Here is a 25,006-nt window from a genome sequence, read left to right on the forward strand (position 1 = left end):
ACAAAACTATTAAAAATAATAACCACTAAAATAATTTGTTAAAGTATATACAATATAAGATGTAAATTGTGACACTAAAAATTCAAAATGGGGAGATGAAGGGTAAAGATTTTGTTTTTTTGCAATTAGTATATACTTGAACAGCTAAAATAATTTGTTAACATATATACAATATAAAAAGATGTAAATTGTGATATTAAAAATTCAACATGGGGAGATAAAGGCTAAACATTGTGCCTTTTTTGCAATTAAATTAAAACTGTTATGAACTTAAAATAACATAAGATGTTTTTATAAGCCTCATGGTAACCATGAAGCAAAAACATATAATAGGTACAAAAATAACATGTTTAACTATAAGATGTTTTTTGTAAGCCTCATGGTAACCACAGAGCAAAAACCTGTAGTAGACACACTAAAAATAAAAAGCAAGGAATGAAAACATATTACTAAAGAAAATCACTTACCCACAAAGAAAGACTGTGACAGGAAAAAAGGAAGAAAATATCTACACAACAACTAGAAAGCAATGAACAAAATGACAGAAGTAATTCCTTACCTATTAGTAATTACCTTGAATGTTAATGGATTAAGTTCTCCAATTAAAACACAAAGTGTCTGGGCCAGGTGCAGTGGCTCACGTCTGTAATCTCAGCACTTTTGGAGGCTGAGGCGGGCAGATCACTTGAGGTCAGGAGTTTGAGACCAGCCTGGCCAACATGGTGAAACCCCATCTCTACTAAAAAAAAAAAAAAAAAAAAATTAGCTGGGTTTTGTGGTAGACCCCTGTAATCCTAGCTATGCAGGAGGCTGAAGCAGAAGAATCACTTGAACCTGGAAGCAGAGGTTGCAGTGAGCTGAGATCACACCACTGCACTCCAGCCTGGGCTTCAAAGCAAGATTCTGTCTCAAAAAAAAAAAAAAAAAAAAGACAGTCTGGATTAAAAAGCGAGACCTAATTGTGTGCTGCTTACAGGAGGCTCACTTCATCTGCAAGGACAATATAGACTAAAAGTATAGGAATGCGAAAGATATTTTATCCAAATGAAAACTAAAAGGCATCAGGAGTAGCTATATTCATGTCAGGTAAAATAGACTTTAAGTGAAAGCTATAAAAGAGGCCAAGAATGTTATTATATAATAATAAAAGGGTCAATTCAGCAAGAAGATATGATAATTCTGAATATATTTGAACCCAACATCAGAGCACATACATATATAAGTCAAATATTCCTAGATCTGAAAGAAGTGAACTACAATACAATAAAAGTAGAAGACTTCAACACCCTGCTTTCAGCAATTAGATCATCCAGACAGAAAATCAAGAAAGAAACACCAGATTTAAGCTATATTCTAAACCAAATAGATCTAATAAACATTTATAGAAAATTTCATCAAAAAGCTTCAGAATATACATTCTTCTCAACTACACATGGAACATTCTCCAGGATAGATCATATGTAATGCCATTAAACAAGTCTTCAAAAATTTAAGAAGATTGAAATTATATCAAGTGTCTTTTCTCTCCTGAATGATATAAACCTAGAAATCAATAAACAGGAAGAACTTTGGAAACTTACAAATACATGGAAATTAAACAACATGATATTGATTAACCAATGGGTCAATAAAGAAATTAAAAGAAAAATTTTAAAAATTTTCTTCTGAAAAACAAAAATGGAAACATAACATACCAAAATCTGTAGAATACAGCAAAAGCAATTTAAAGAGGAAAATTTATAGCAATAAACACCTGCATCAAAATAGATTAAAAATGTCAAATAAACAACCTAATATTGTAGGTCAAGGAACTGGAAAACAAGAACAAATCCAAACCAAAACTAGTAAAAGAAAGGAAATAATATACATCAGAGTGGAAAGAAATTAAACAGAGCCTGGAAAAACAACCAAATATCAGCAAAAATGAATAATTGATTTTTTCAAAGATAACCAAATTTGACAAATGTTTATCTAGAATAAGAAAAAAGAAAGAAGATTCAAATAAATAAATTCAGAGATGAAAAAGAGAAATTATAATTCATACTACAGAAATACAAAGAATGATGAGATTGTTGTAAACAATTATAAACCAACAAATTCATAACCTAGAAGAAATGAATAAATTTTGAACACATACAACCTACAAAGATTGAACTATGAAGAAACAGAAAATGTCAACAAACAAATAACAAATAAGGAAATAGAATCACATCAAGAAAGGCCCAGAATCTGATGGCTTAACTACCAAATTCTACCAAATATTTAAAGAACTAATATTAGTTCTCAAACTATTCCAAAAATTGAAGAGGAAGGAATATTTCCAAACTTATTCTACAAGGCCAGCATTACCCTGATACTGAAACCAAACGAAAAGACAAGAAAAAGAAAACTACAGGCCAATATCCCTGTGAACATAGATGCAAAAATCATAAACAAAATACCAGCAAACTGAATTCAACAGCACTTTAAAAAAGTCATTCACCATGATCACGTGGAATTCATCCTGAAGATGCAAGAATGGTTGAACATATGCAAAGCAATAAATGTGGTACATAATATTAACAAAATGAAGGACAAAAAATATGATTATCTTAATTGACACAGAACAAGCATTTGATAAAATTGAACATCCTTTTATGATAAAAACCCTCAACAAGCTAAGCATAGGAGGAACATAGCTCAACATAATAAAGACATATGTGACAAGCCCACAGCTAACACCTATACTGAAAAGGGAAAAGTTTAAAACTTTCCCCATACAACCAGGCATGGTGGCTCATGCCTGTAAATCTTAGTACCTTGGGAGGCCAAGATGGGAGGATTACTTGATCCTAGGGGTTTTTTGGTTGCAGTGAGATATGATCACACCACTGTAGTCCAGCCTGGGTGACAGAGTGAGACCCTGACTCTAAACAAACAAACAAACAAAAATAACATGTTTTCTGTAAGATATGGAACAAGGTAAGAATAAGAATGCTCACTTTTGCCACTTACATTCAGCGTACTACTGAAAGTCCTACCCAGGGTAATTAGGCAACAAAAAGAAATAAAACGCATCTGAATTTGAAAGGAAAAAGTTAAATAAAGGAAAAAGATAAATTGTTTCTGGCTGCAGATAACATGTTCTTTTTTTTTTAAATTATACTTTAAGTTTTAAGGTACATGCGAACAATGTGCAGGTTAGTTACATATGTATACATGTGCCATGTTGGTGTGCTGCGCCCATTAACTCGTCATTTAACATTAGGTACATCTCCTAATGCTATCTCTCCCCCTTTCCCCTACCCCACAACAGGCCCTGGTGTGTGATGTTCCCCTTCCTGTGTCCATGTGTTCTCATCGTTCAATTCCCACCTATGAGTGAGAACATGTGCTGTTTGGTTTTTTGTCCTTGCGATAGTTTGCTGAGAATGATGGTTTCCAGCTTCATCCACTTCCCTACAAAGGACATGAACTCATCATTTTTTATGGCTGCATAGTATTCCATGGTGTATATGTGCCACATTTTCTTAATCCAGTCTATCATTGTTGGACATTTGGGTTGGTTCCAAGTCTTTGCTATTGTGAATAGTGCCACAATAAACATACGTGTGCATGTGTCTTTATAGCAGCATGATTTATAACCCTTTGGGTATATACCCAATAATGGGATGGCTGGGTCAAACGGTATTTCTAGTTCTAGATCCCTGAGGAGTCACCACACTGACTTCCACAATGGTTGAACTAGTTTACAGTCCCACCAACAGTGTAAAAGTGTTCCTATTTCTCCACATCCTCTCCAGCACCTGTTGTTTCCTGACTTTTTAATGATGGCCATTCTAACTGGTGTGAGATGGTATCTCACTGTGGTATTGCTTTGCATTTCTCTGATGGCCAGTGATGATGAGCATTTTTTCATGTGTTGTTTGGCTGCATAAATGTCTTCTTTTGAGAAGTGTCTGCTCATATCCTTCGCCCACTTGTTGATGGGGTTGTTTTTTTCTTGTAAATTTGTTTGAGTTCATTATAGATTCTGGATATTAGCTCTTTGTCAGATGAGTAGGTTGCAAAAATTTTCTCCCATTCTGTAGGTTGCCTGTTCACTCTGATGGTAGTTTCTTTTGCTGTGCAGAAGCTCTTTAGTTTAATTAGATCCCATTTGTCAATTTTGGCTTTTGTTGCCATTGCTTTTGGTGTTTTAGACATGAAGTCCTTGCCCATTCCTATGTCCTGAATGGTATTGCCTAGGTTTTCTTCTAGGGTTTTTATGGGTTTAGGTCTAACATGTAAGTCTTTAATCCATCTTGAATTAATTTTTGTATAAGGTGTAAGGAAGGGATCCAGTTTCAGCTTTCTACATATGGCTAGCCAGTTTTCTCAGCACCATTTATTAAATAGGGAATCATTTCCCCATTGCTTGTTTTTGTCAGGTTTGTCAAAGATCAGATGGTTGTAGAAATGTGGCATTATTTCTGAGGGCTCTGTTCTGTTCCATTGGTCTATATCTCTGTTTTGGTACCAGTACCATGCTGTTTTGGTGACTGTAGCCTTGTAGTAGTTTGAAGTCAGGTAGTGTGATGCCTCCAGCTTTATTCTTTTGGCTTAGGATTGACTTGGCAATGCAGGCTCTTTTTTGGTTCCATATGAACTTTAAAGTAGTTTTTTCCAATTCTGTGAAGAAAGTCATTGGTAGCTTGATGGGGATGGCATTGAATCTATAAATTACCTTGGGTAGTATGGCCATGTTCACAATATTCATTCTTCCTACCCATGAGCATGGAATATTCTTCCATTTCTTTTTATCCTCTTTTATTTCTTTGAGCAGTGGTTTGTAGTTCTCCTTGAAGAGGTCCTTCGCATCCCTTGTAAGTTGGATTCCTAGGTATTTTATTCTCTTTGAAGCAATTGTGAATGGGAGTTCACTCATGATTTGGCTCTTTGTCTGTTAATTGGTGTGTAAGAATGCTTGTGATTTTTGCACATTGATTTTGTATCCTGAGACTTTGCTGAAGTTGCTTATCAGCTTAAGGAGATTTTGGGCTGAGACAATGCGGTTTTCTAGATATACAATCATGTCATCTGCAAACAGGGACAATTTGACTTTCTCTTTTCCTACTTGAATACCCTTTATTTCCTTCTCCTGCCTGATTGCCCTGACCAGAACTTCCAACACTATCTTGAATAGGAGTGGTGAGAGAGGGCATCCCTCTCTTGTGCCAGGTTTCAAAGGGAATGCTTCCAGTTTTTGTCCATCCAGTATGATATTGGCTGTGGGTTTGTCACAGATAGCTCTTATTATTTTGAGATATGTCCCATCAATACCTAATTTATTGAGAGTTTTTAGCATGAAGCATTGTTGAATTTTGTCAAAGGCCTTTTCTGCATCTATTGAGATAATCATATGGTTTTTGTCATTGGTTCTGTTTATATGCTGGATTACATTTATTGATTTGCATATGTTGAACCAGCCTTGCATCCCAGGGATGAAGCCCACTTGATCATGGTGGATAAGCTTTTTGATGTGTTGCTGGATTCGGTTTGCCAGTATTTTATTCAGGATTTTTGTATTGATGTTCATCAGGGATATTGGTCTAAAATTCTTTTTTTGTTGTTGTGTCTCTGCCAGGCTTTGGTATCAGGATGATGCTGGCCTCATAAAATGAGTTAGGGAGGATTCCCTCTTTTTCTATTGATTGGAATAGTTTCAGAAGAAATGGTCCCAACTCCTCCTTGTACCTCTGGTAGAATTCAGCTGTGAATCCATCTGGTCCTGGACTTTTTCTGGTTGGTAAGCTATTAATTATTGCTACAATTTCAGAGCCCATTATTGGTCTATTCAGAGATTCAACTTCTTCCTGGTTTAGTCTTGGGAGGGTGTATGTGTCGAGGAATTTATCTATTTCTTCTAGATTTTCTAGTTTATTTGCATAGAAGTGTTTATAGTATTCTCTGATGGTAGTTTGTATTTCTGTGGGATCAGTGGTGATATCCCCTTTATCATTTTTTTTTATCATTATCATATTGCATCTATTTGATTCTTCTCTTTCTTCTTCTTTGTTAGTCTTGCTAGTGGTCTATCAATTTTGTTGATCTTTTCAAAAAACCAGCTCCTGGATTTATTAATTTTTTGAAGGGTTTTCTGTGTCTTTATTTCCTTCAGTTCTGCTCTGATCTTACTTATTTCTTGCCTTCTGCTAGCTTTTGAATGTGTTTGCTCTTGCTTCTCTAGTTCTTTTAATTGTGATGTTAGCATGTCAATTTTGGATCTTTCCTGCTTTCTCTTGTGGACATTTAGTGCCATACATTTCCCTCTACACACTGCTTTGAATGTGTCCCAGAGATTCTGGTATGTTGTGTCTTTGTTCTTGTTGGTTTAAAGAACATCTTTATTTCTGCCTTCATTTCGTTATGTACCCCATAGTCATTCAGGAGCAGGTTGTTCAGTTTCCATGTAGTTGAGTGGTTTTGAGTGAGTTTCTTAATCCTGAGTTCTAGTTTGATTCCACTGTGGTCTGAGAGATAGTTTGTTATAATTTCTGTTCTTTTACATTTGCTGAGGAGTGCTTTACTTACAACTATGTGGTCAATTTTGGAATAGGTGTGGTGTGGTGCTGAGAAGAATGTATATTCTGTTGATTTGGGGTGGAGAGTTCTGTAGATGTCTATTAGGTCTGCTTGGTGCAGAGCTGAGTTCAATTCCTGGGTATCCTTTTTAACTTTCTGTCTCGTTGATCTGTCTAATGTTGACAGTGGGGTTTTAAACTCTCCCATTATTATTGTGTGGGAGCCTAAGTCTCTTTGTAGTTCTCTGAGGACTTGCTTTATGAATCTGGGTGCTCCTGTATTGGGTGAATATATATTGAAGACAGTTAGCTCTTCTTGTTGAATTGATCCCTTTACCATTATGTAATGGCCTTCTTTGTCTCTTTTGATCTTTGTTGGTTTCACGTCTGTTTTATCAGAGACTAGGATTGCAACCCCTGCCTTTTTTTGTTTTTCATTTGCTTGGTAGATCTTCCTCCACCCCTTTATTTTGAGCCTATGTGTGTCTCTGCATGTGAGATGGGTTTCCTGAATACAGCACACTGATGGGTCATGACTCTTTATCCAATTTGCCAGTCTGTGTCTTTTAATTGGAGCATTTAGTCCATTTACATTTAAGGTTAATATTGTTATGTGTGAATTTGATCCTGTCATTATGATGTTACCTGCTTATTTTGCTTGTTAGTTGATGCAGTTTCTTGCTAGCCTCAATGGTCTTAACAATTTGGCATGTTTTTGCAGTGGCTGGTACCGGTTTTTCCTTTCCATGTTTAGTGCTTCCTTCAGGAGCTCTTTTAGGGCAGGCCTGGTGGTGACAAAGTCTCTCAGCATTTGTTTGTCTGTAAAGGATTTTATTTCTCCTTCACTTATGAAGCTCTGTTTGGCTGGATATGAAATTCTGGGTTGAACATTCTTTTCTTTAAGAATGTTGAATATTGCCCCCAGTCTCTTCTGGCTTGTAGAGTTTCTGCTGAGAGATCAGCTGTTAGTCTGATGGGCTTCCCTTTGTGGGTAACCCAACTTTTCTCTTTGGCTGCCCTCAACATTTTTTCCTTCATTTCAACTTTGGTGAATCTGACAATTATGTATCTTGGAGTTGTTCTTCTCGAGGAGTATCTTTGTGGTGTTCTCTGTATTTCCTGAATTTGAATGTTGGCCTGCCTTGCTAGCTTGGGGAAGTTCTCCTGGATAATATCCTGCAGAGTGTTTCCCAACTTGGTTCCATTCTCCCTGTCACTTTCAGGTACACCAATCAGAGGTAGATTTGGTCTTTTCACATAGTTCCATATTTCTTGGAGGCTTTGTTCATTTCTTTTTATTCTTTTTTCTCTTAACTTCTCTTCTCACTTCATTTCATTCATTTGATCTTCCATCACTGATACCCTTTCTTCCAGTTGATCGAATCGGCTACTGAGGCTTGTGCATTCGTCATGTAATTCTTGTGCCTTGGTTTTCAGCTCCTTCAGGTCCTTTAAGGACTTCTCTGCATTGGTTATTCTAGTTAGCCATTTGTCTAATTTTTTTTCAAGGTTTTTAACTTCTTTGCCATGGGTTTGAACTTCCTCCTTTAGCTCGGTGTAGTTTGATCATCTGAAGCCTTCTTCTCTCAACTTGTCAAACTCTTTCTCCATCCAGCTTTGTTCCATTGCTAGTGAGGAGCTGCATTCCTTTGGAGGAGGACAGATGCTCTGATTTTTAGAGTTTCCAGTTTTTCTGCTCTGTTTTTTCCCCATCTTTGTGGTTTTATTTACCTTTGGTCTTTGATGATGGTGATGTACAGATGGGGGTTTGGTTTGGATGTCCTTTCTGTTTGTTAGTTTTCCTTCTAACAGTCAGGACCCTTAGCTGCAGGTCTGTTGGAGTTTGCTAGAGATCCACTCCAGACACTGTTTGCCTGGGTATCAGCAGCAGAGGCTGCAGAGCAGCGAATATTCCTGAACAGCAAATGTTGCTGCCTGATTGTTCCTCTGGAAGTTTTGTCTCAGAGGAGTACCTGGCCCTCTGAGGTGTCAGTCTGCCCCTACTGGGGGGGTGCCTCCCAGTTAGGCTGTGGGGGTCAGGGACCCACTTGAGGAGGCAGTCTCTCCATTGTCCGATCTCCAGCTGCGTGCTGGGAGAACCACTACTCTCTTCAAAGCCAGACAGGAACATTTAAGTCTGCAGAGGATTCTGCTGCCTTTTGTTTGTCTATGCCCTGCCCCCAGAGGTTGAGTCTACAGTGGCAAGAAGGCCTCCTTAAGCTGAGGTAGGCTCCACCCTGTTCGAGCTTCCCTGCAGCTTTGTTTACCTACTCAAGCCTCAGCAATGGCGTGTGCCCCTCCCCCAGCTTCAGACTGCTGTGCTAGCAATAAGCGAGGCTCCGTGGGCGTAGGACCCTCTGAGCCAGGCATGGGGTATAATCTCCTGGTGTGCCGTTTGCTAAGACCATCGGAAAAGCACAGTATTAGGGTGGGAGTGACCCAATTTTCCAGGTGCCATCTGTCACCCCTTTCTTTGACTAGGAAAGGGAATTCCCTGACCCCTTGCACTTCCTGGGTGAGGCGATGCCTCGCTCTCCTTCGGCTCACACTCGGTGGGCTGCACCCACTGTCCTGCACCCACTTTCCGACACTCCCCAGTGAGATGAACCTGGTACCTCAGTTGGAAATGCAGAAATCACCTGTCTTCTGCATCACTGATGCTGGGAGCTGTAGACTGCAGCTGTTCTTATTCGGCCATCTTGGCTCCACCCCCCCAGATAACATGTTCTTATCCTTCATTTTGTTAATGTTATGTACCACATTTACATATAGAAAGCCCTAAAGACTCCATCAAAAAACATTAGATTTATAAATAATTCAGTAAAGTTGCAAGGTACAAAATCAGTATGTAAAAATCAGTAGCATTTCTCTACACTGACAGCAAGTTATGTGGAAAAAAATCAAGGAAACAATCCCATTTACAATAGCTAGAAAAAATTAAACACTTAGGCATAAATATAAGCAAGGAGGTGTAAGGTCTCTACAATGAAACTATAAAACATTAATGTAAGGAATCGAAGAGGACACACATACACAAATAAAATATCTCATGTTTATGTATTGGAAGAATTAATATTGTTAAAATGTCCATACTACCTGAAGTGATCTACATATTCAATTCAATCGCTATGAAAATGCCAATGATAGTCTTCAGAGAAATAGAAAAAAAATTCTAAAATTTGTGTGCAACTGCAAAACACCCAGAATAGTGAATAAATTCTTGAGCAAAAAGTACAAAGCTGGAGCCATCCCACTACCTGGTGTCAAAATATACTGCAAAACTATAGCAACCCAAACAGCATGGTACTGACACAAAAACAGACACACAGACTTAAGGAATAGAATAGAGAACCCAGAAATAAATCCTTGTATTTATAGTCAACTGATTTTCAACAAAGTTGCCAAGAGCACACTATTGGGAATGGGCAGTATCCTCAATAAATTGTGGGAAACTGTATATCCACAGGTAGAAGAATGAAATTTGACCCTTATTGCTCACCATATACAAAAATCAACTCAAAATGGATTAAAGACTTCAGTGCAAGACCTGAAATTATTAGAAGAATACATAGGGCAAAAATTTCATGACAATGAAATTTGGATATAAGTTTGAAATGACAATGAAATTTGGGCAATGAGTTTTGGATATGACCTCAAGAGCATAGGCAACAAGAGTAAAAATAGACAAATGGGATTACATCAAACTCAAAAGCTTCTGTGCAACAAAGGAAACAATCAACAGAATGAAGAGATACCTATCAAATTGGAGAAAATATTTGGAAACTATATATCTGATAATAGCCAACATATATAAGAAATTCAAACAACTAAATAGCAAGAAAATGAATAACCTGATTACAAAATGGACAGAAGATCTGAATGAACGTTTCTCAAAAGAAGATATACACAAATGACAAACAGGCATATCATAAAATGCTCAACAACACTAATCATTAGGTAAATTCAAATCACCTCACTCTTGTTAGAATGGCTATTAAGAAAATGACAGAAAGTGTTGGTGAGGATGTGGAAAAAAGGGAACTCTTACACACCTTTGGTGGGAATATAAATTAGTACAGCCATCATGGAAAGCAGTAAGGAGGTTCCTCAAAATATTAAAAATAGAACTACAAAATGATCCAGCAATCCCCCACTGGGAATATATGCAAAGGAAATGATCTCAGTATGTCAAAGAGATAACTGCACTCCCATGTTTATTGCAGCACTATTTTTATAGCCAACATATGGAATCAACCCTAGTGTCCATCAATGGATGAAAAGATAAAGAATGTTATATATATACATGCTGGAATACTACTCCACTGTAAAAAAGAATAAAATCCCGCCACTTAAAAAACATGGAAGAACCTGGAGGACATTATAGTAAGTGAAATAAGCTAGGCACAGAAAGACAAATACCACATGATCTCACTAATACATGGTCATTCATATATTGGGCAAACCCCACCTTCGATGTATAATGATGGTTTGGCTCATCACTCTGGTCTTACAACATTATTTGATTTCTACATGGAAGGAACCAACTGTGTAGGTGTTTCATACCCTGAGATTCAAAGGCATGTTCTATATTACAAGCTGAGATAATATTTCAGGGTTTATCTTAGAGGAATTGAAAAGAAATTGCTATTTTAACTGAAACTCATTTGAGATAATCTTTAAACTTCCTTCACAAATAGGAAAAAGCTTAGGAAAGTGATGGTTATACAGCTATAGTTCTATCCGGGAATCAGAAATTTTAATAAGCTTCTATAAATTTTTACTTCTTCAGACACTAGTATTGATTTTAATCTTTACAATCAACAATTACTCATTTGTTGTTATGGGAAAAATATGACACATCTTTCTCCACTTCTGAAATCTATTCAGGGAAAATAAAAATTTCATTTTCCCTGAGAGAAAGAATAATCAGAAATGACAACCTAAAAGGCAAAGCTAAATAAAAAATCGGAACTAACATGTTGTTTTGTTTTGTGGAGAAATGTACTTGGGTAGCTGCAATTAAAAATGTGTTTCTTGTCAAAAGGCATAGCCTTACAGATTTTGTTATTTACTTAAAAGACTATTTGTTCCCTCAATTGAGGAAACAATGGCTATATATGCTTTCAATGCTTCCTAAGGCTACTTGAGTAAGGAACTGAATGGCAGGATAGCATAATAAATCCATTAACACAGGTCAGAAAAACTCCAAGCCTAATATGTCCCAACATGTGATAAATTTGGGAGAAAGTCTGGAAATTAAGGTTCATACCAAAAAGGGCTCAAGAGTTCTGGCCTAGCTCTGTGTAGTCCTTGATTCAGAGGATTTACAGGCAAATGTCATTATTGTCTTAAAGATTTAGGTCCTATTGGTCTTCTTCAGGATAAAAGTGAGAGGAAGCATATTCATTGGCATGGATCCTAACTCATGCTGGACTAGATCCAGAAAGTATGTTTTTAAAAAATTCTGAAAAATCTGAATGTTTAAATTGAGTGTGAAAATAGATTACCTTTTCAATATAAATGAAACTCACAGTCAAAGAATTTTGAACAATAAAAGCCTGATTAGATGAATACTGTTTGCTAACAATTTTAATGTAAACATTCTTTATAAGGTCAAAGGTCTAGAAGGGCTTCAAGGATTAATTCCAATAATGCTTGCTACTAGGCTAGATTGGAAGCCACGTACATGATGACAACTTTGGCATGAAATCTGATCAGCCACCTGCCACAGAATGCTGCAGCCAGAAAGAGAGAGAGGAGGAATCCTGTGCAGGCAGTCCTTTAGAAAACAGGAGGCCAAAGCATATATAGAGACAGTTATAGCTACTAAGAAGTCAAAAGAAAAAATTTTCATTGATTAAATAGAAATGCAAAAGTAGAGAATGTAGTATTTAAGGTTAATGCATGAGATACACTGAGTTCCTTATAATGAGAGCCATGTGCTGTAGTACAGAGTGTGTGATCATGGAAGTATCTCACTTTTCTGGTTCTCAGTTTCTTCATCTGTAAAACAGGAAGATTAGATTTCCTAAACTCCATAGGGTTGTTGTGAGGCTTAAACAAGATGTACCTGGAACAGAATAAGTGCTCAACTAGTCAACTAGTATGATGATGATGAATCAATGGAAAAGTAGGGGAATTGTAAAATTAGCATCTTTATTTGAAGGGGAAATTCTATATGATTTTATGAGATATTATTTCTAAAAACATTTAGCTCATTTTTCTTTAAACCAACTAAAAATAAGCCCTCCCTCCTTCCCCACCACCACCTGTGTTTTCCCCACTTAATCCTTTGGGGGAATATCAAGTTGTGTGTACATATATTTTTCCCCGGATTTTACTTTCCTAGGTTTTAAAGAAAGGATTAAAAGAATGATGTACAAATATATAAATATATTTTTCCCAGTACATGTTACTGGGTAATGATAAATATTTTCCATTAAAATAAATCACTGGATTTTTCCATGTCTTTTAAGAATTACTGGAAAGTGATGATAATTCAAATAATACATTAATGATATTAGGTAGGGAGTATCTAAGCTACTAATGTGCAACTGAAGAGATATACAGGTAGAAAATAAGTGAAATAACCTACCCTCTACTGTGAAAAATTCAGCGAAGTTATTTTTTGAGAAATTTAAAGAAAAGCCATCTACCACAAATTAGCACTAGAAACACTTACCAAAGAGAAGGCCTGTGTGTTATAGATAGTAAGGAAATTCCAGCCCCTTTTGCAGCCTGAAATATCTTCCCTTCGACATCAATGCTGACAGCACTGGTACATTCATCCAGCAAGGCATATTTTGGTCTTTTAAAAAGTACACACACAAATTAATTATTTTGCTATATGAATTATAAGTTTTTCTTTGGACAATATGAGTTTCATTGCTAACAATTTTAAAGGAGCAAGAAAGAATATGACATTATTAAAGGCAATAAATGATAAAGCAAAAAAGTAGTTATCCCCCTCTTTGGACTATAATATCACATTTTTAATACATTTAAATAGATTTGCTGATGCTTTCTAATAATACAATAAGCTTTATTGTCTTGTAGATGAATGAATCATAAATATGAGACATAGGAAAGATGAGGCAGGTCACTGAGTACATTTTCCTGCAGAAAGCAGGTTCATTCTTGGTGAGAAGGGTCTGACTAACTACATGAAAAATACATTGCAGTAGCTAATTATCAAACAGGCCACAGCCCTGTTAGCAAAGATTTAATGAGAAGATTATTTTATCAGCAATATGAATACCTAAGCATTACTAATGGAATTTCATCACTATAAGACTGAGAGAGTGAATGTAGCTCATCTTACAAATTTACAGCACACATTTAACCTCATAATAATAATATTAATAATTGGAATTATTATTATTAATATTAATTAATATTATTAATATTAATTAATAATAATAATAATTCCTCTGACTTTTATCCTGAAGAAGACCAATAGGACCTAGATCTTTAATATTAATAATATTAATAAATAATAATAATAAAATATTATTATTAATATTAATTAATAATACTAATTGGAACCATACTCCAGAATCAAATTCTTAGGAGAAAAAGTAAACGTTTTTCTAAGTATATTGGACAATTTTTTAAGCTTATTTTTTACTTTGAGAATGCCTGTCTGTTATCAGAGGCACCTTATCACTTGCCATTGTTTCCCTCTGCCTATCCTTTCTCCCTCTCATCTCACCCCCTGCTCGCTCTTTTCTTTGTCCTTTCCCTTTCTTCTTTCAAGTCCTTCTGGACTGTTGGTACTTAGCACTGACTTAGCTTAGTTAATGGGAAAAAAATCAACTCTTATACTGTCATTTACTATTCAATTTGGAGTTGAAAATCAGTATCAAGTATTTGCCAGGACAATTTCCTTTACAAAAAATATTCTGATTTTTCAAAATAAAATGACAAAAAAGTTAAAAAAAACGAAAATCAGTAATTTCTTATCAGAATAAATAATTATTTGCCCTGTAAGTTACTGTTCTAAAATGGATTTGCTTATTAATAGAATCCAGTTACCTACCACAGGTCAGGTAGTCAGGGCTAATAGATAACAGGAGTCAAAGACTCTAAAACTGCTCTCTATGCAAAGAATAAAAGATCAGTGCATGTTCTCCATGACAGCATCAATGGAAGTAGTGTCACTGCTTGACCTTAGGTTACTGTTCTGGTTTAAGTATTACGCATTACTTCTTTGTCTCAGAGTTATTTTCTGTTTTGTGGATGAATGATATTTTTAAGTGAACAAGAGGAAGAAGTGAAGGAAGTATAAAAGTGAAAGGCTGAGTAAAATTTTCCTTTTGTGTAAAGCTCTTTCCAGTGATTAACATGTTTATTGCATTTTGGCTTATTTTTCAGAGTGCCTTGATCGAAACAGAGAAAATAGGCCATTTTAGAATTAGAAAAATGTATGCATCTTACACTGTGTTGTCATAGCAACCTCTAGTCTAGCAGACATAAGATCACACGTTTTAGTTTCCTTGGCAGGGCTGGTGTGTGTGTGTGTGTGTGTGTGTGTGTTTGTGTGTGTACTTGAATATATCAAGCAATAGCTAGAATCTGATACTGATATAAGTAAAAAAAGCATTAGGTAATATTGTTTCTCAGATTTCCTTTCCTTTTTGCTTTGTGTATCATCAGTAGAATGGGCTTTGTGAAGGATGTAATCCATCCTCAAGACAGGACTTTTTCAATCGTTCTTGAGATATTAAAACATTTAAAATCCTCGCAAAAAGAGAATACTATTGTGATGCTTAATACTTCCTGCTAAAGTTCTTGATTTTTTGCCAGCTCAAGTCTTTCACATCACAATTCAAACTTTAAATCCTTTGAGAATGAGGGAAGGCAATTTCCTATTGTTAAACTTTCTCTTCACTAGATTGAATACCTAAAATTCCTTTTATCTTTTGTCAAAAGATTGTGCTTTTCAACTACTTGCTCTTCTTCACTGATCTTTATATGGCTCACTAAATTTTCTTTCCACTGATATACTTGTGACTCATCTTCACTCATTATCACATTATATCCAAAATATTTTAGATACACAAACACCAAGTATTTATTTCAGGTTACAGATATGTGAAATCTCTTTGGGTTAACAACATTCATTAATGCCACTTGCTATTTATTACGAGGTTTATTTTATTAACACACTGATATGGTGAGAAATTTATGGCTAAATTTTACATTCCACCATATTTTATTTCTATGCTGGTGATCATATTACTGGGTACTTATGGCCTAGACCCAAACAGATTCAGGGTGATAGTGGGTAACAGCCGGTCATAAATGCCAAGCTGTAAAGTTTCTTTTTGCTGTTGCTGTTGTTGTTTTTGAGACGGAGTCTCACTCTATTGCCAGGTTGGAGTGCAGTGGCACCATCTCGGCTCACTGCAATCTCCGCCTCCTGGGTTCAAGTGATTCCCCTGCCTCAGCCTCCCGAGTAGCTGGGACTATAGGTGCCCGCCACCATGCCTGGCTAATTTTTTTAATTTTTGTAGCGACGGGGTTTCACCATATTGGCCAGGATGGTCTGGATCTCCTGTCCTCGTGATCCGCCTGCCTCGCCCTCCCGAACTGCTGGGATTATAGGCGTGATCCACCGTGCCCGGGCTCAAGCTGTAAAGTTTACTCTTGAATTTCACTACATCTTCTGAGAAAGGGGTATCCCAAAATACAAGTCACTAAAAATCCCAAATTAGCAAAATTTAGTTTATATTTTTAGCTAGCCATATTCTTAAATGTACATTATTATAAATAACATGAACACAACCAGTAATTTTTCTCACTAAAAATCCCAGCTAAACACAAAAATAATATTTAGTGTGTGATTTAATTTACCTGAAGTTATACAACAAGCAAAACCAATTTATGGTGACAGAAATCAGAACAGAAATGTCTAGAGGGGACCGGATTGGAAGGGAGGATAAGTAAACTTCCTAGGGTAACAGAAATGTTTTTTTATCTTGATTGGGGTATTGGTTACATAATGTAGAAACATTTATAAAAGTCATCCAATTGTATACCTAAAATCTGTGTATTTGGTATATAAATTTTAGTACAATAACAATAAGCCCTGGTTAACTATTATATAGTAATACAGAAAAGCACATAATTACATATGAAATAAAAAGGATATAAATTATAAAATGCTTTATGAAAATAGCTACATCAAAATAATAAAAATAACAACCAATTTTTGCATATTACCAAGACTGGGAAAAAATATCCCAAAATTTTAACAGCGTTTAAATGTTACAGTAATTTAAAATTTGAATAATTTAAAATGTCCAAAATTTTAACAGTGCTAATAAGATAACAGCTAATGAGATCATCGCAAATGAGATAACAGATTTTTCTTCTTTTTACTTATGTACATTTTCTACTTTTATAAAATGTACATAATTATATTTTAATAAAATTCTTTAAATCATTTTTTATGCTAGGTTTGTATTCAAAAGGCTGAACCTAAATCTCATCAAGCTTTTTGCTCTAATTTCCAGTTTACAGAAAAAAAATGGGAGATTGGGGAACAAGATAAGGGACCCCTACCTAGATTTACCTGATAAGGTAGCAATGAGGTAAATCTAGAATAGGCAACATTCTACAGGACAATTAACCCAGTTCCTTCAGCAAGTCAAAGGTATAAAAGGTAGGTGGGGCATGGGAGGAGGAGAGATTCTTTAGATTAAAAAGGAATTAAGAGATGTGACAATAAAATGCAATGTGTGAAACTTGTTTAGATCCAGGTTTGAACAAATCAAGTGTAAAAAGATATTTTTGAGACAATTAGGGAAACTTTGAATATGAACCATATATTAAATAACTTTAAATAATTATTACCAATTTAATTAGGTATCATTGTGACATGTTATCATGTAAGAATATATCCTAATATTTCAGAGACTGTTCTCAAAGTATTTAGGGAAAAATATCATAATACCTGTGATTTGCATTAAAATAGTTTAGAAATTAAAAAAATGAGTAGATAAATCAAGTGTAACAAAACATTAGACTTGTTAAATCAGTGTAATGAGAATATGGGGTTCTTACAACAATTTCTCTTTTTTGATGAAGTTTGACTTTTTTTCCATAATTAAAGGCTTTTAAAAAAACGAATAGCCACCTGAGTGCTTAGTGTGGGCCAACTAATTGCTAGGTGTTCAATAATACATACTTGACATAATTTTTAAAGTTCTCTATAAAATGTTACTACTTTCACTGCAACTCACACAAGAGTGCTGCATCTGCCATCATTTATGGCCCATTCATGAATTCATGTACATAACTATTTAGTCCTTTTTGCCCAAGGCTTAATTATTAAAAGTGAGGGCTGGGCGCAGTGGCTCACGCTTGTAATCCCAGCACTTTGGGAGGCCGAGGCGGGAGGATCACGAGGTCAGGAGATCGAGACCATCCTGGCTAACACGGTGAAACCCCGTCTCTACTAAAAATACAAAAAATTAGCCGGGTGTGGTGGCGGGAGCCTGTAGTCCCAGCTACTTAGGAGGCTGAGGCAGAAGAATGGCGTCAACCCAGGAGGTGAAGCTTGCAGTGAGCCAAGATGGCGCCACTGCACTCCAGCCTGGGCAACAGAGCAAGACTCCGTCTCAAGAAAAAAAAAAAAAGTGAGTAACACAGTTTCTGGCTGCACAACTCAGGTTCTCATTGCCAGACATCTAAGGGGGTTGGGAGGGGGAATGGAATGAATCAGGAGAATCAGAAGGGCTTTAATATTTCCTTCCCATGTCTTGTGCTTGATATCCTTAAACTGAAAAGGCTATGAAGCTGGTTACAATTAAAAATGTTTTTATCAGAAGCAATTATTTCCTGCCTCTTAATTTTTCTCAATCCATTGAAACCTACGCAGAATGGTCCCTTTTTCCATTGGCTATAGCTTTGAATTTCAAGGGGGAGAGCATTACTGGTTTAATAGGCTGCTGAATGGTTAAAAAGTTGACTTACCTTGAATTTAATAATTTAATTCAGAAAGTTTTACTGAATGTCTACCTATTGGATTTACACAAGTATCGTAGTGATTGTATAGTCTTCATATTTTAAAATTAATAATCATTATTTCAAACTTAGGATACATAAAAATTTAATTTAGTCCTTTGTACACATTATTTCATCTAACATTACTCAACATGAAAGAAATAGAAAAACAAATACTTGGAGATTCTACTATAAGAAAAAATAATTTGGCCCGTCACGGTGGCTCACGCCTATAATCCCAGCACTTTGGGAGGCCAAAGCGGGCAAATCACCTGAAGTCAGGAGTTCAAGACCAGCCTGGCCATCATGGTGAAACCACGTCTCTATTAAAAACACAAAATTAGCTGGGCGTGGTGGCACACGCCAGTAATTCTAGCTACTTGGGAGGCTGAGACAGGAGAATTGCTTGGGCCTGGGAGATGGAGGTTGCAGTGAGCCAAGATCGTGCCACTGCACTCCAGCCTGGCTGACAGAGCGAGACTCTGTCTCAAAAAAACAAGCAAGCAAGCAAACAAACAAACAAAAAAACCAACTGTGAACTCTATGCACTAATTTTGTAGTAAGATATTTTTAAGCTAAAGATGAAGATGATAAATCCTGTCCAAACTTTTGTTGTTCTTGTTGTTGCTTGGTTTGGTTACAACAATGGACTAGTAGTTACCTGAATTTAGTATACTTACTTATGATAAAACATACGAGCCATGCCCATTCTTTGCTTTTCCCCTCCTGACAGGACATCTTTCCAGTCCATAACAGCATCCCATCCTTAAGAAAATAAAAAAAAAAATTTTTATAAATCATTTGTTTAATCGTTACTATTTCTACCCTAGACAAGTGATTCCTGACAAATTCAAATTGTCAACATGAAGAACTTGGTATTTTATAGAATATATGCTTGGATAAACTACAGAGCCTCATGTATAAGCATTTTGTTTTAGATTTGATATTCTTTTGATGGTAATAACTTCTTATACTGACAAATGATCTTACAAGAATTCTAAACACTGACACTTTAAAAACTGTGTTTGTTTCTCAGTGTCTCCAGTGGGTTGATAGGCTTATACTTATCTTGGAGGGAGATGGGAGAAAAGAACCAACAAGTTTTCATATGTCAATTACAAAGTCTACAAAGGGTAAGAAAGGAACTAATTTAGGTGGCTCCCCTGTGCCTAGCACTTTATGTGAGTTTTCTCATCATATATTTCACAGTTTTTGTAAGACAGATTTTATTTCTTGCATTTTATAAGTGAGCAACCTACAGTTCATGGAGTAATTGACATGTCTAGGTTTACACCTGTCTGGTTTCAACCTCCTAGGTTCGAGCTATTTACCCTCCTCAGCCTCCCAAAGTGCTGGGACTCTAAGTGTGAGCTGCTGGATGGGGCCAGCTACTAATTCTTGTGACATCTTGAGATGTCAGAACTGGGATTTATATTTCGGTCTATCTGATGCTTTTATAGTTTTTCCATGCACGCTATCTCTTAAAATATCTTAACTGTTGTCTTTCTGTTTGGTATTTATTCAAAAAACAAGCATTCTATTTTTCTTACAAATAGAGTAGTTCTTGTATATTAATATGAAAACGTGCCCAGAATATCTGTACATTAAAAATCAAGTTTCAGAATTGTATATATCATCATTGTCTTTCTGTAAATAAACACATACACATATACTTCCAGGAACAGAATTAGATTCATTTCCTAAGTTATCCATCTTTATAAAATTCTAAAATTTTATAATAAGCCTACCTTAATTTTATAATTAGATTTTTTAAAGGTTACTTAAAAATAAAACCATAGTTCCACTACTGGAGAGTCTGATTTTCAAAGAAGAAAATGATGCCAAAACCTAACAGACACTTAACAGCAAAATTTCTAAATCCTAAGTGTTCAGGGATTAACTCTCATCTTTGGAAAAAATCCATGTTCTCTGTCATCTTTTTACTTGCTCAGCTGTATTTTTACCATTAAAATTTTGAAATTTTTACCACTAAAGTTTTGAAATAATCTTGGTCAATAGGAAATAAAATAGTCCTCATTGCTTTATGTGTACTGTGTATCTGAAAAGTCAAATTATCAAAAATGATTATTTGATTCTTTTGCTGGTCAGAAGAAAAATTTGGACTTGTTTTTGAAATCCAAAAGTTCAGAGGCTTTGATGAAATAATATATATTAATTGTTAAACATAAAATGCATCTTTAGGTTTCTTACCATCTTCTTCCTTTAAAATTACCACTACAAAGTACGTTGCATTAAAAAATGTATAAAAGCATAAAAAAGAAACTAAAAACAATGGTTGCCTGATGGGGATAGGTGATAACTGGATGGAAGGAAATAGGAATTGGAAGAATTTTTTAAAGTACATTTAAAAATGCCTTTTCATTTATGAATTATGTGAAAGTTACTTACTCCAAAAATTAAATAAGCAAAGACATACAATAAAGGTAATACAATATATGAAAAATTATCAATAAAAAATATCTGGAGTGAAAAGGAGACTTGCCCTATTTCCCAATGACACCTGAAATCTCACTCTCCAGAGGGATTCACTGTTTATTTTCTTGGGTAAACTTTCAGAAATTGTCATTTTTTAAATAAGAAAATACACATAGGAATAGACAAATCCTTAAAATTTTATGTTAGGAAAAATAATCTTAAAATACCATCTGATTTAGAGTTCTTGCTTCTAGGGAAAACTGTTGAAATAAAACTTTCCCTGTGGTTGAATTTCATAGTATTTATGAAATATAAGTGATGATTTGAGAAATAGACTTGGATTACTATGCAGTGGAGAAATATTCTGGGCTTAACTTTTTTTTTTGCCTGCCCCCTGAAAACATGGCACAAGAGAAAAGTATTTGGGTCAAAGGACACTTTAACTTTTACATATTTTAATAAATCATGTTCTTTGTTCTACTAAACCCAAAGGTTTTTGTAGGCAGGCAATATTGCATGATCACGGAACACATAAATCAAAACTCCGAGTCATAATGTTGCTTCTGACCCTGATTTAGTGAGACAAAGTCAGCAAAGAAGGGAATGATTTTCCTGCTTCCTAGAGATGTATACGCTTCTTTAGTTCGTGTTCATTTGTTAACCCTTTTGTGCTTTTCTGTTTTGTAACCTAGTTGATGGAATGGAATGTAGTTTTTAATTCCATTTTTATTATACCAACCAAAGGATTAGCTAGTCTAAATAGAACTTCAGTAGGCTTCTTTCAAATTAAATAATGTACTTGCAAATTTAAGTGTTTTCCTGCCTTACTTAAAAATTTCAGGTTTAAGAATTAAGCAAGTAAAACAGGTTTCCTTGAAGTTTTTTTTTTTATGTGCAAGGATATAATAGTTTTTATTATTGTTTAAAAAGCTAGGAGTTACCATAGTATAGTGGCAGACCCTAGCATAGAACACTGACTTTCAAGTCAGTTCTGTGCTTGAATCCCTGTCCCACAACTTGCCATGGGACTCTGAGTAAGTTACTAAATTCCTGAAATTAATCTTTAAGATGAAGATAGTAAAACCTACATCATTGGACTATTATGGATATTAAATAAGATGATACATGTAAATTCCACATAGTAAGCACTCAATAACCCATAAGAATTACGATTACATTTTTAAGTTTGGAAAATTCTTGGAAAGAGTTCTAGACCTTCTTGATGACTTCTAAAAGAATAGAATATTTCATGTTTATTCTAAATTTCTATTTGGATCATTAGATTTCAAACTTCCTCAAAATAATTTGCCCAAGATAAACATGTAGCATTTATTCTACCACAGCTTTCTGAAACTCCAAGGACTTGACCACATGAAACAAAAAACCAATCTGCTTTCCATATATAGTAGGAATTGCAAATATCAAAAATTAAAAGTATTTTTCTTGACTGCCTTATTTGTTTATTGTAAGGATCAAATGAAATAATGTATGTGATATTGTTATATAAAACTTCAAGCATTATCACACAAAGACAAAGTATAGTATCAATATTACAACTACTAATATTACCATTAGCTACTAATTTTTTTTTTTTTTTTTTTAGGCAGGGTCTCACTCTTGTTGCAGTGGAGTGCAGTGATGCAATCACAGCTCACTCCAACCTTGACTTTGCAGGCTCAGATGATTTTCCCACCTCAGCCTCCCAAATAGCTGAGACTACAGGGGTGTGCCACCATTCCCGGCAAATTTTTGTACGTTTTGTAGAGAAGTGGTTTCACCATGTTTCCCAGGCTGGTTTCAACCTCGTGGGTTCAAGCTCTTTACCCTCCTCAGCCTCCCAAAGTGCTGGGATTACAGGTGTGAGCTGCCAGACAGGGCCAGCTAGTAATTCTTGTGTACTCATATGCCACTGTGCTGATGTTTTACATACAGTCTTATTTAATCTTCACAAAAAACTTATAAGGTAGATATTTATCCTCATTTTACAGTTGAAGATACAGAGAACAGGGCTAATCAAGATTTAATTCCAGAACTCTGAGTTAAAAGTCCATATTCTCAATCACTGTATTACTACTCTACTTCTAATAATGTAAGTGGGCTGTGAAATAGAACATAAAATACATTTAAAATTAAACTTGGTGCCTTATTTGTTATTTCATTTTTCTAAACTATCAAATTATATGAATTATTAAATTATTTGAAAGTGTGAATATAATTTTTTATTTTATTTTATTTTTTAACTTTTAGGCTTGGGGGCACATGTGAAGGTTTCTTACATAGGTAAACATGTTTCATGGGGGTTTGTTGTACATATTATTTCATCATCCAGGTATTAAGCCCAGTACCCAATAATTTTCTTTTCTGCTCCTCTCCCTCCTCCCACCCTCTAACCCTCAAGTAGACCTGAATCTCTGCTGTTTCCTTCTTTGTGCTTGTAAGTTCTTATCATGTAGCTCCTATTTAAAAGTGAGAACATGCAGTATATGGTTTTCTGTTCCTGCATTAGTTTGCTAAGGATGATTGCCTCCAGCTCCATTCATGTTCCCACAAAATACGTGATCTCATTCTTTTTTTCTAGCTGCATAATATTCCATGGTGTACCTCTACCACACTTTCTTTATCTAATCTGTCATTGATGGGCATTTACGTTGATTCTGTGTTTTTGCTATTGTGAATAGTGCTGTGAAGAACATTTGTGTGCATGTGTCTTTGTGGTAGATGATTTTGTATTCCTCTGAGTATAAACCCAGTAATGAGATTGTTGGGTGAAATGGTAGTTCTGTTTTTAGCTCTTTGAGGAATTGCCACACTGTGGTTGAACTGATTTACACTCCCACCAACAGTGTATAAGTGTTCCCTTTTTCCCACAACCTTGTCGACATCTGTTATTTTTTGACTTTCTACTAATAGTCATTTTGACTGGTGTGAGATGGTACCTCATTGTGGTTTTGATGTGCCTTTCTCTAATGATCAGTGATATTGAGCTTTTCTCATATGCTTGTTGGCTGCATGTATGTCCTCTTTTGAGAAGTGTCTGTTCATGTCCTTTTCCCACTTTATAATGGTGTTGTTTTTCTCTTGTAAATTTGTTTAAGTTCCTTATAGATGCTGGATATTAGACCTTTGTCAGATGCATAGTTTGCAAATATTTTCTCCCATTGTGTAGGTTGTCTGTTTACTCTGTTGATAGTTTCTTTTGCTGTGCAGCTCTTAAATTTAATTAGATTTCACGTGTCAACTTTTGCTTTCGTTGGGATTGCTTTTGGTATCTTTGTCATGAAGTCTTTGTCTGTTTCCATGTCCAGGATAGTTTTGCCTAGGTTGTCTTCCAGGATTTTTATAGTTTGGGGTTTTACATTTAAGTCTCTAATCCATCTTGTGTTGATTTTTGCATATGGTATAAAGAAGGGGTCCAGCTTCAGTCTTCTGCATATGGCTAGCCAGCTATCACAGCACCATTTATTGAATAGGGAGTTTTTTCCCCATTGCTTGTTTTTGTCAGCTTTGTTGATTAGATGGTTGTAGATGTGCGGCCTTATTTCTGTGCTCTCCATTCTGTTTCATTGGTCTCTGTGCCTGTTTTTGTAACAGTACTATGCTGTTTTGGTTACTGTAGACTTGTAGTATAGTTTGAAGTGGGGCAGCATGATGCCTCCAGCTTTGTTCCTTTTGCTTAGGATTACCTTGGCTATTCAGGTTCTTTCTTGGTTCCAAATAAATTTTAAAATAGTTTTTTCCTAGTTCTGTGAAGAATGTCATTGGTAGTTTGATAGGAATAGCATTGAATATGTAAATTGCTTTGGGCAGCATAGCCATTTTAATGATATTGATTCTTCCTATCCATGAACATGGGATGGTTTTCCATTTGTGTCTTCTCTGATTTCTTTGAGCAGTGTTTTGTAATTCCCAATGTAGAGATCTTTCACCTTCCTGGTTAGCTGTATTCCTAGGTATTTCATTCTTTTTGTGGCAGTTGTGAAGAGGATTGCCTTCCTGATTTGGCTCTTCGCTTGGCTGTT

The 25,006-nt window shown here is 35.5% G+C and overlaps 1 protein-coding gene across 3 annotated transcripts in view; it reads right to left on the bottom strand.

Annotated features, from left to right (window-relative positions):
- Window positions 1-25,006, bottom strand: part of ABCD2 (ATP binding cassette subfamily D member 2) — a 78,121-nt gene that overhangs the window by 11,794 nt on the left and 41,321 nt on the right. The window contains exons 8-10 of one of the 3 annotated variants that reach the window (XM_030822628.1): window positions 19,232-19,316; window positions 13,225-13,350; window positions 11,525-12,612 (exon numbers count right to left, since the gene is read on the bottom strand). In XM_030822628.1, coding sequence (XP_030678488.1) covers window positions 12,393-12,612; window positions 13,225-13,350; window positions 19,232-19,316 — 431 coding nt within the window. In that variant the 3' untranslated portion in view covers window positions 11,525-12,392. Of the gene's footprint in view, window positions 1-11,524; window positions 12,613-13,224; window positions 13,351-19,231; window positions 19,317-25,006 lie in introns of those variants that run through there. The other 2 variants (XM_003252304.4, XM_030822629.1) reach the window with 2 other exon arrangements.

Source organism: Nomascus leucogenys, chromosome 11, assembly GCF_006542625.1.
Source record: "Nomascus leucogenys isolate Asia chromosome 11, Asia_NLE_v1, whole genome shotgun sequence".
Lineage (NCBI taxonomy): Eukaryota > Metazoa > Chordata > Mammalia > Primates > Hylobatidae > Nomascus > Nomascus leucogenys.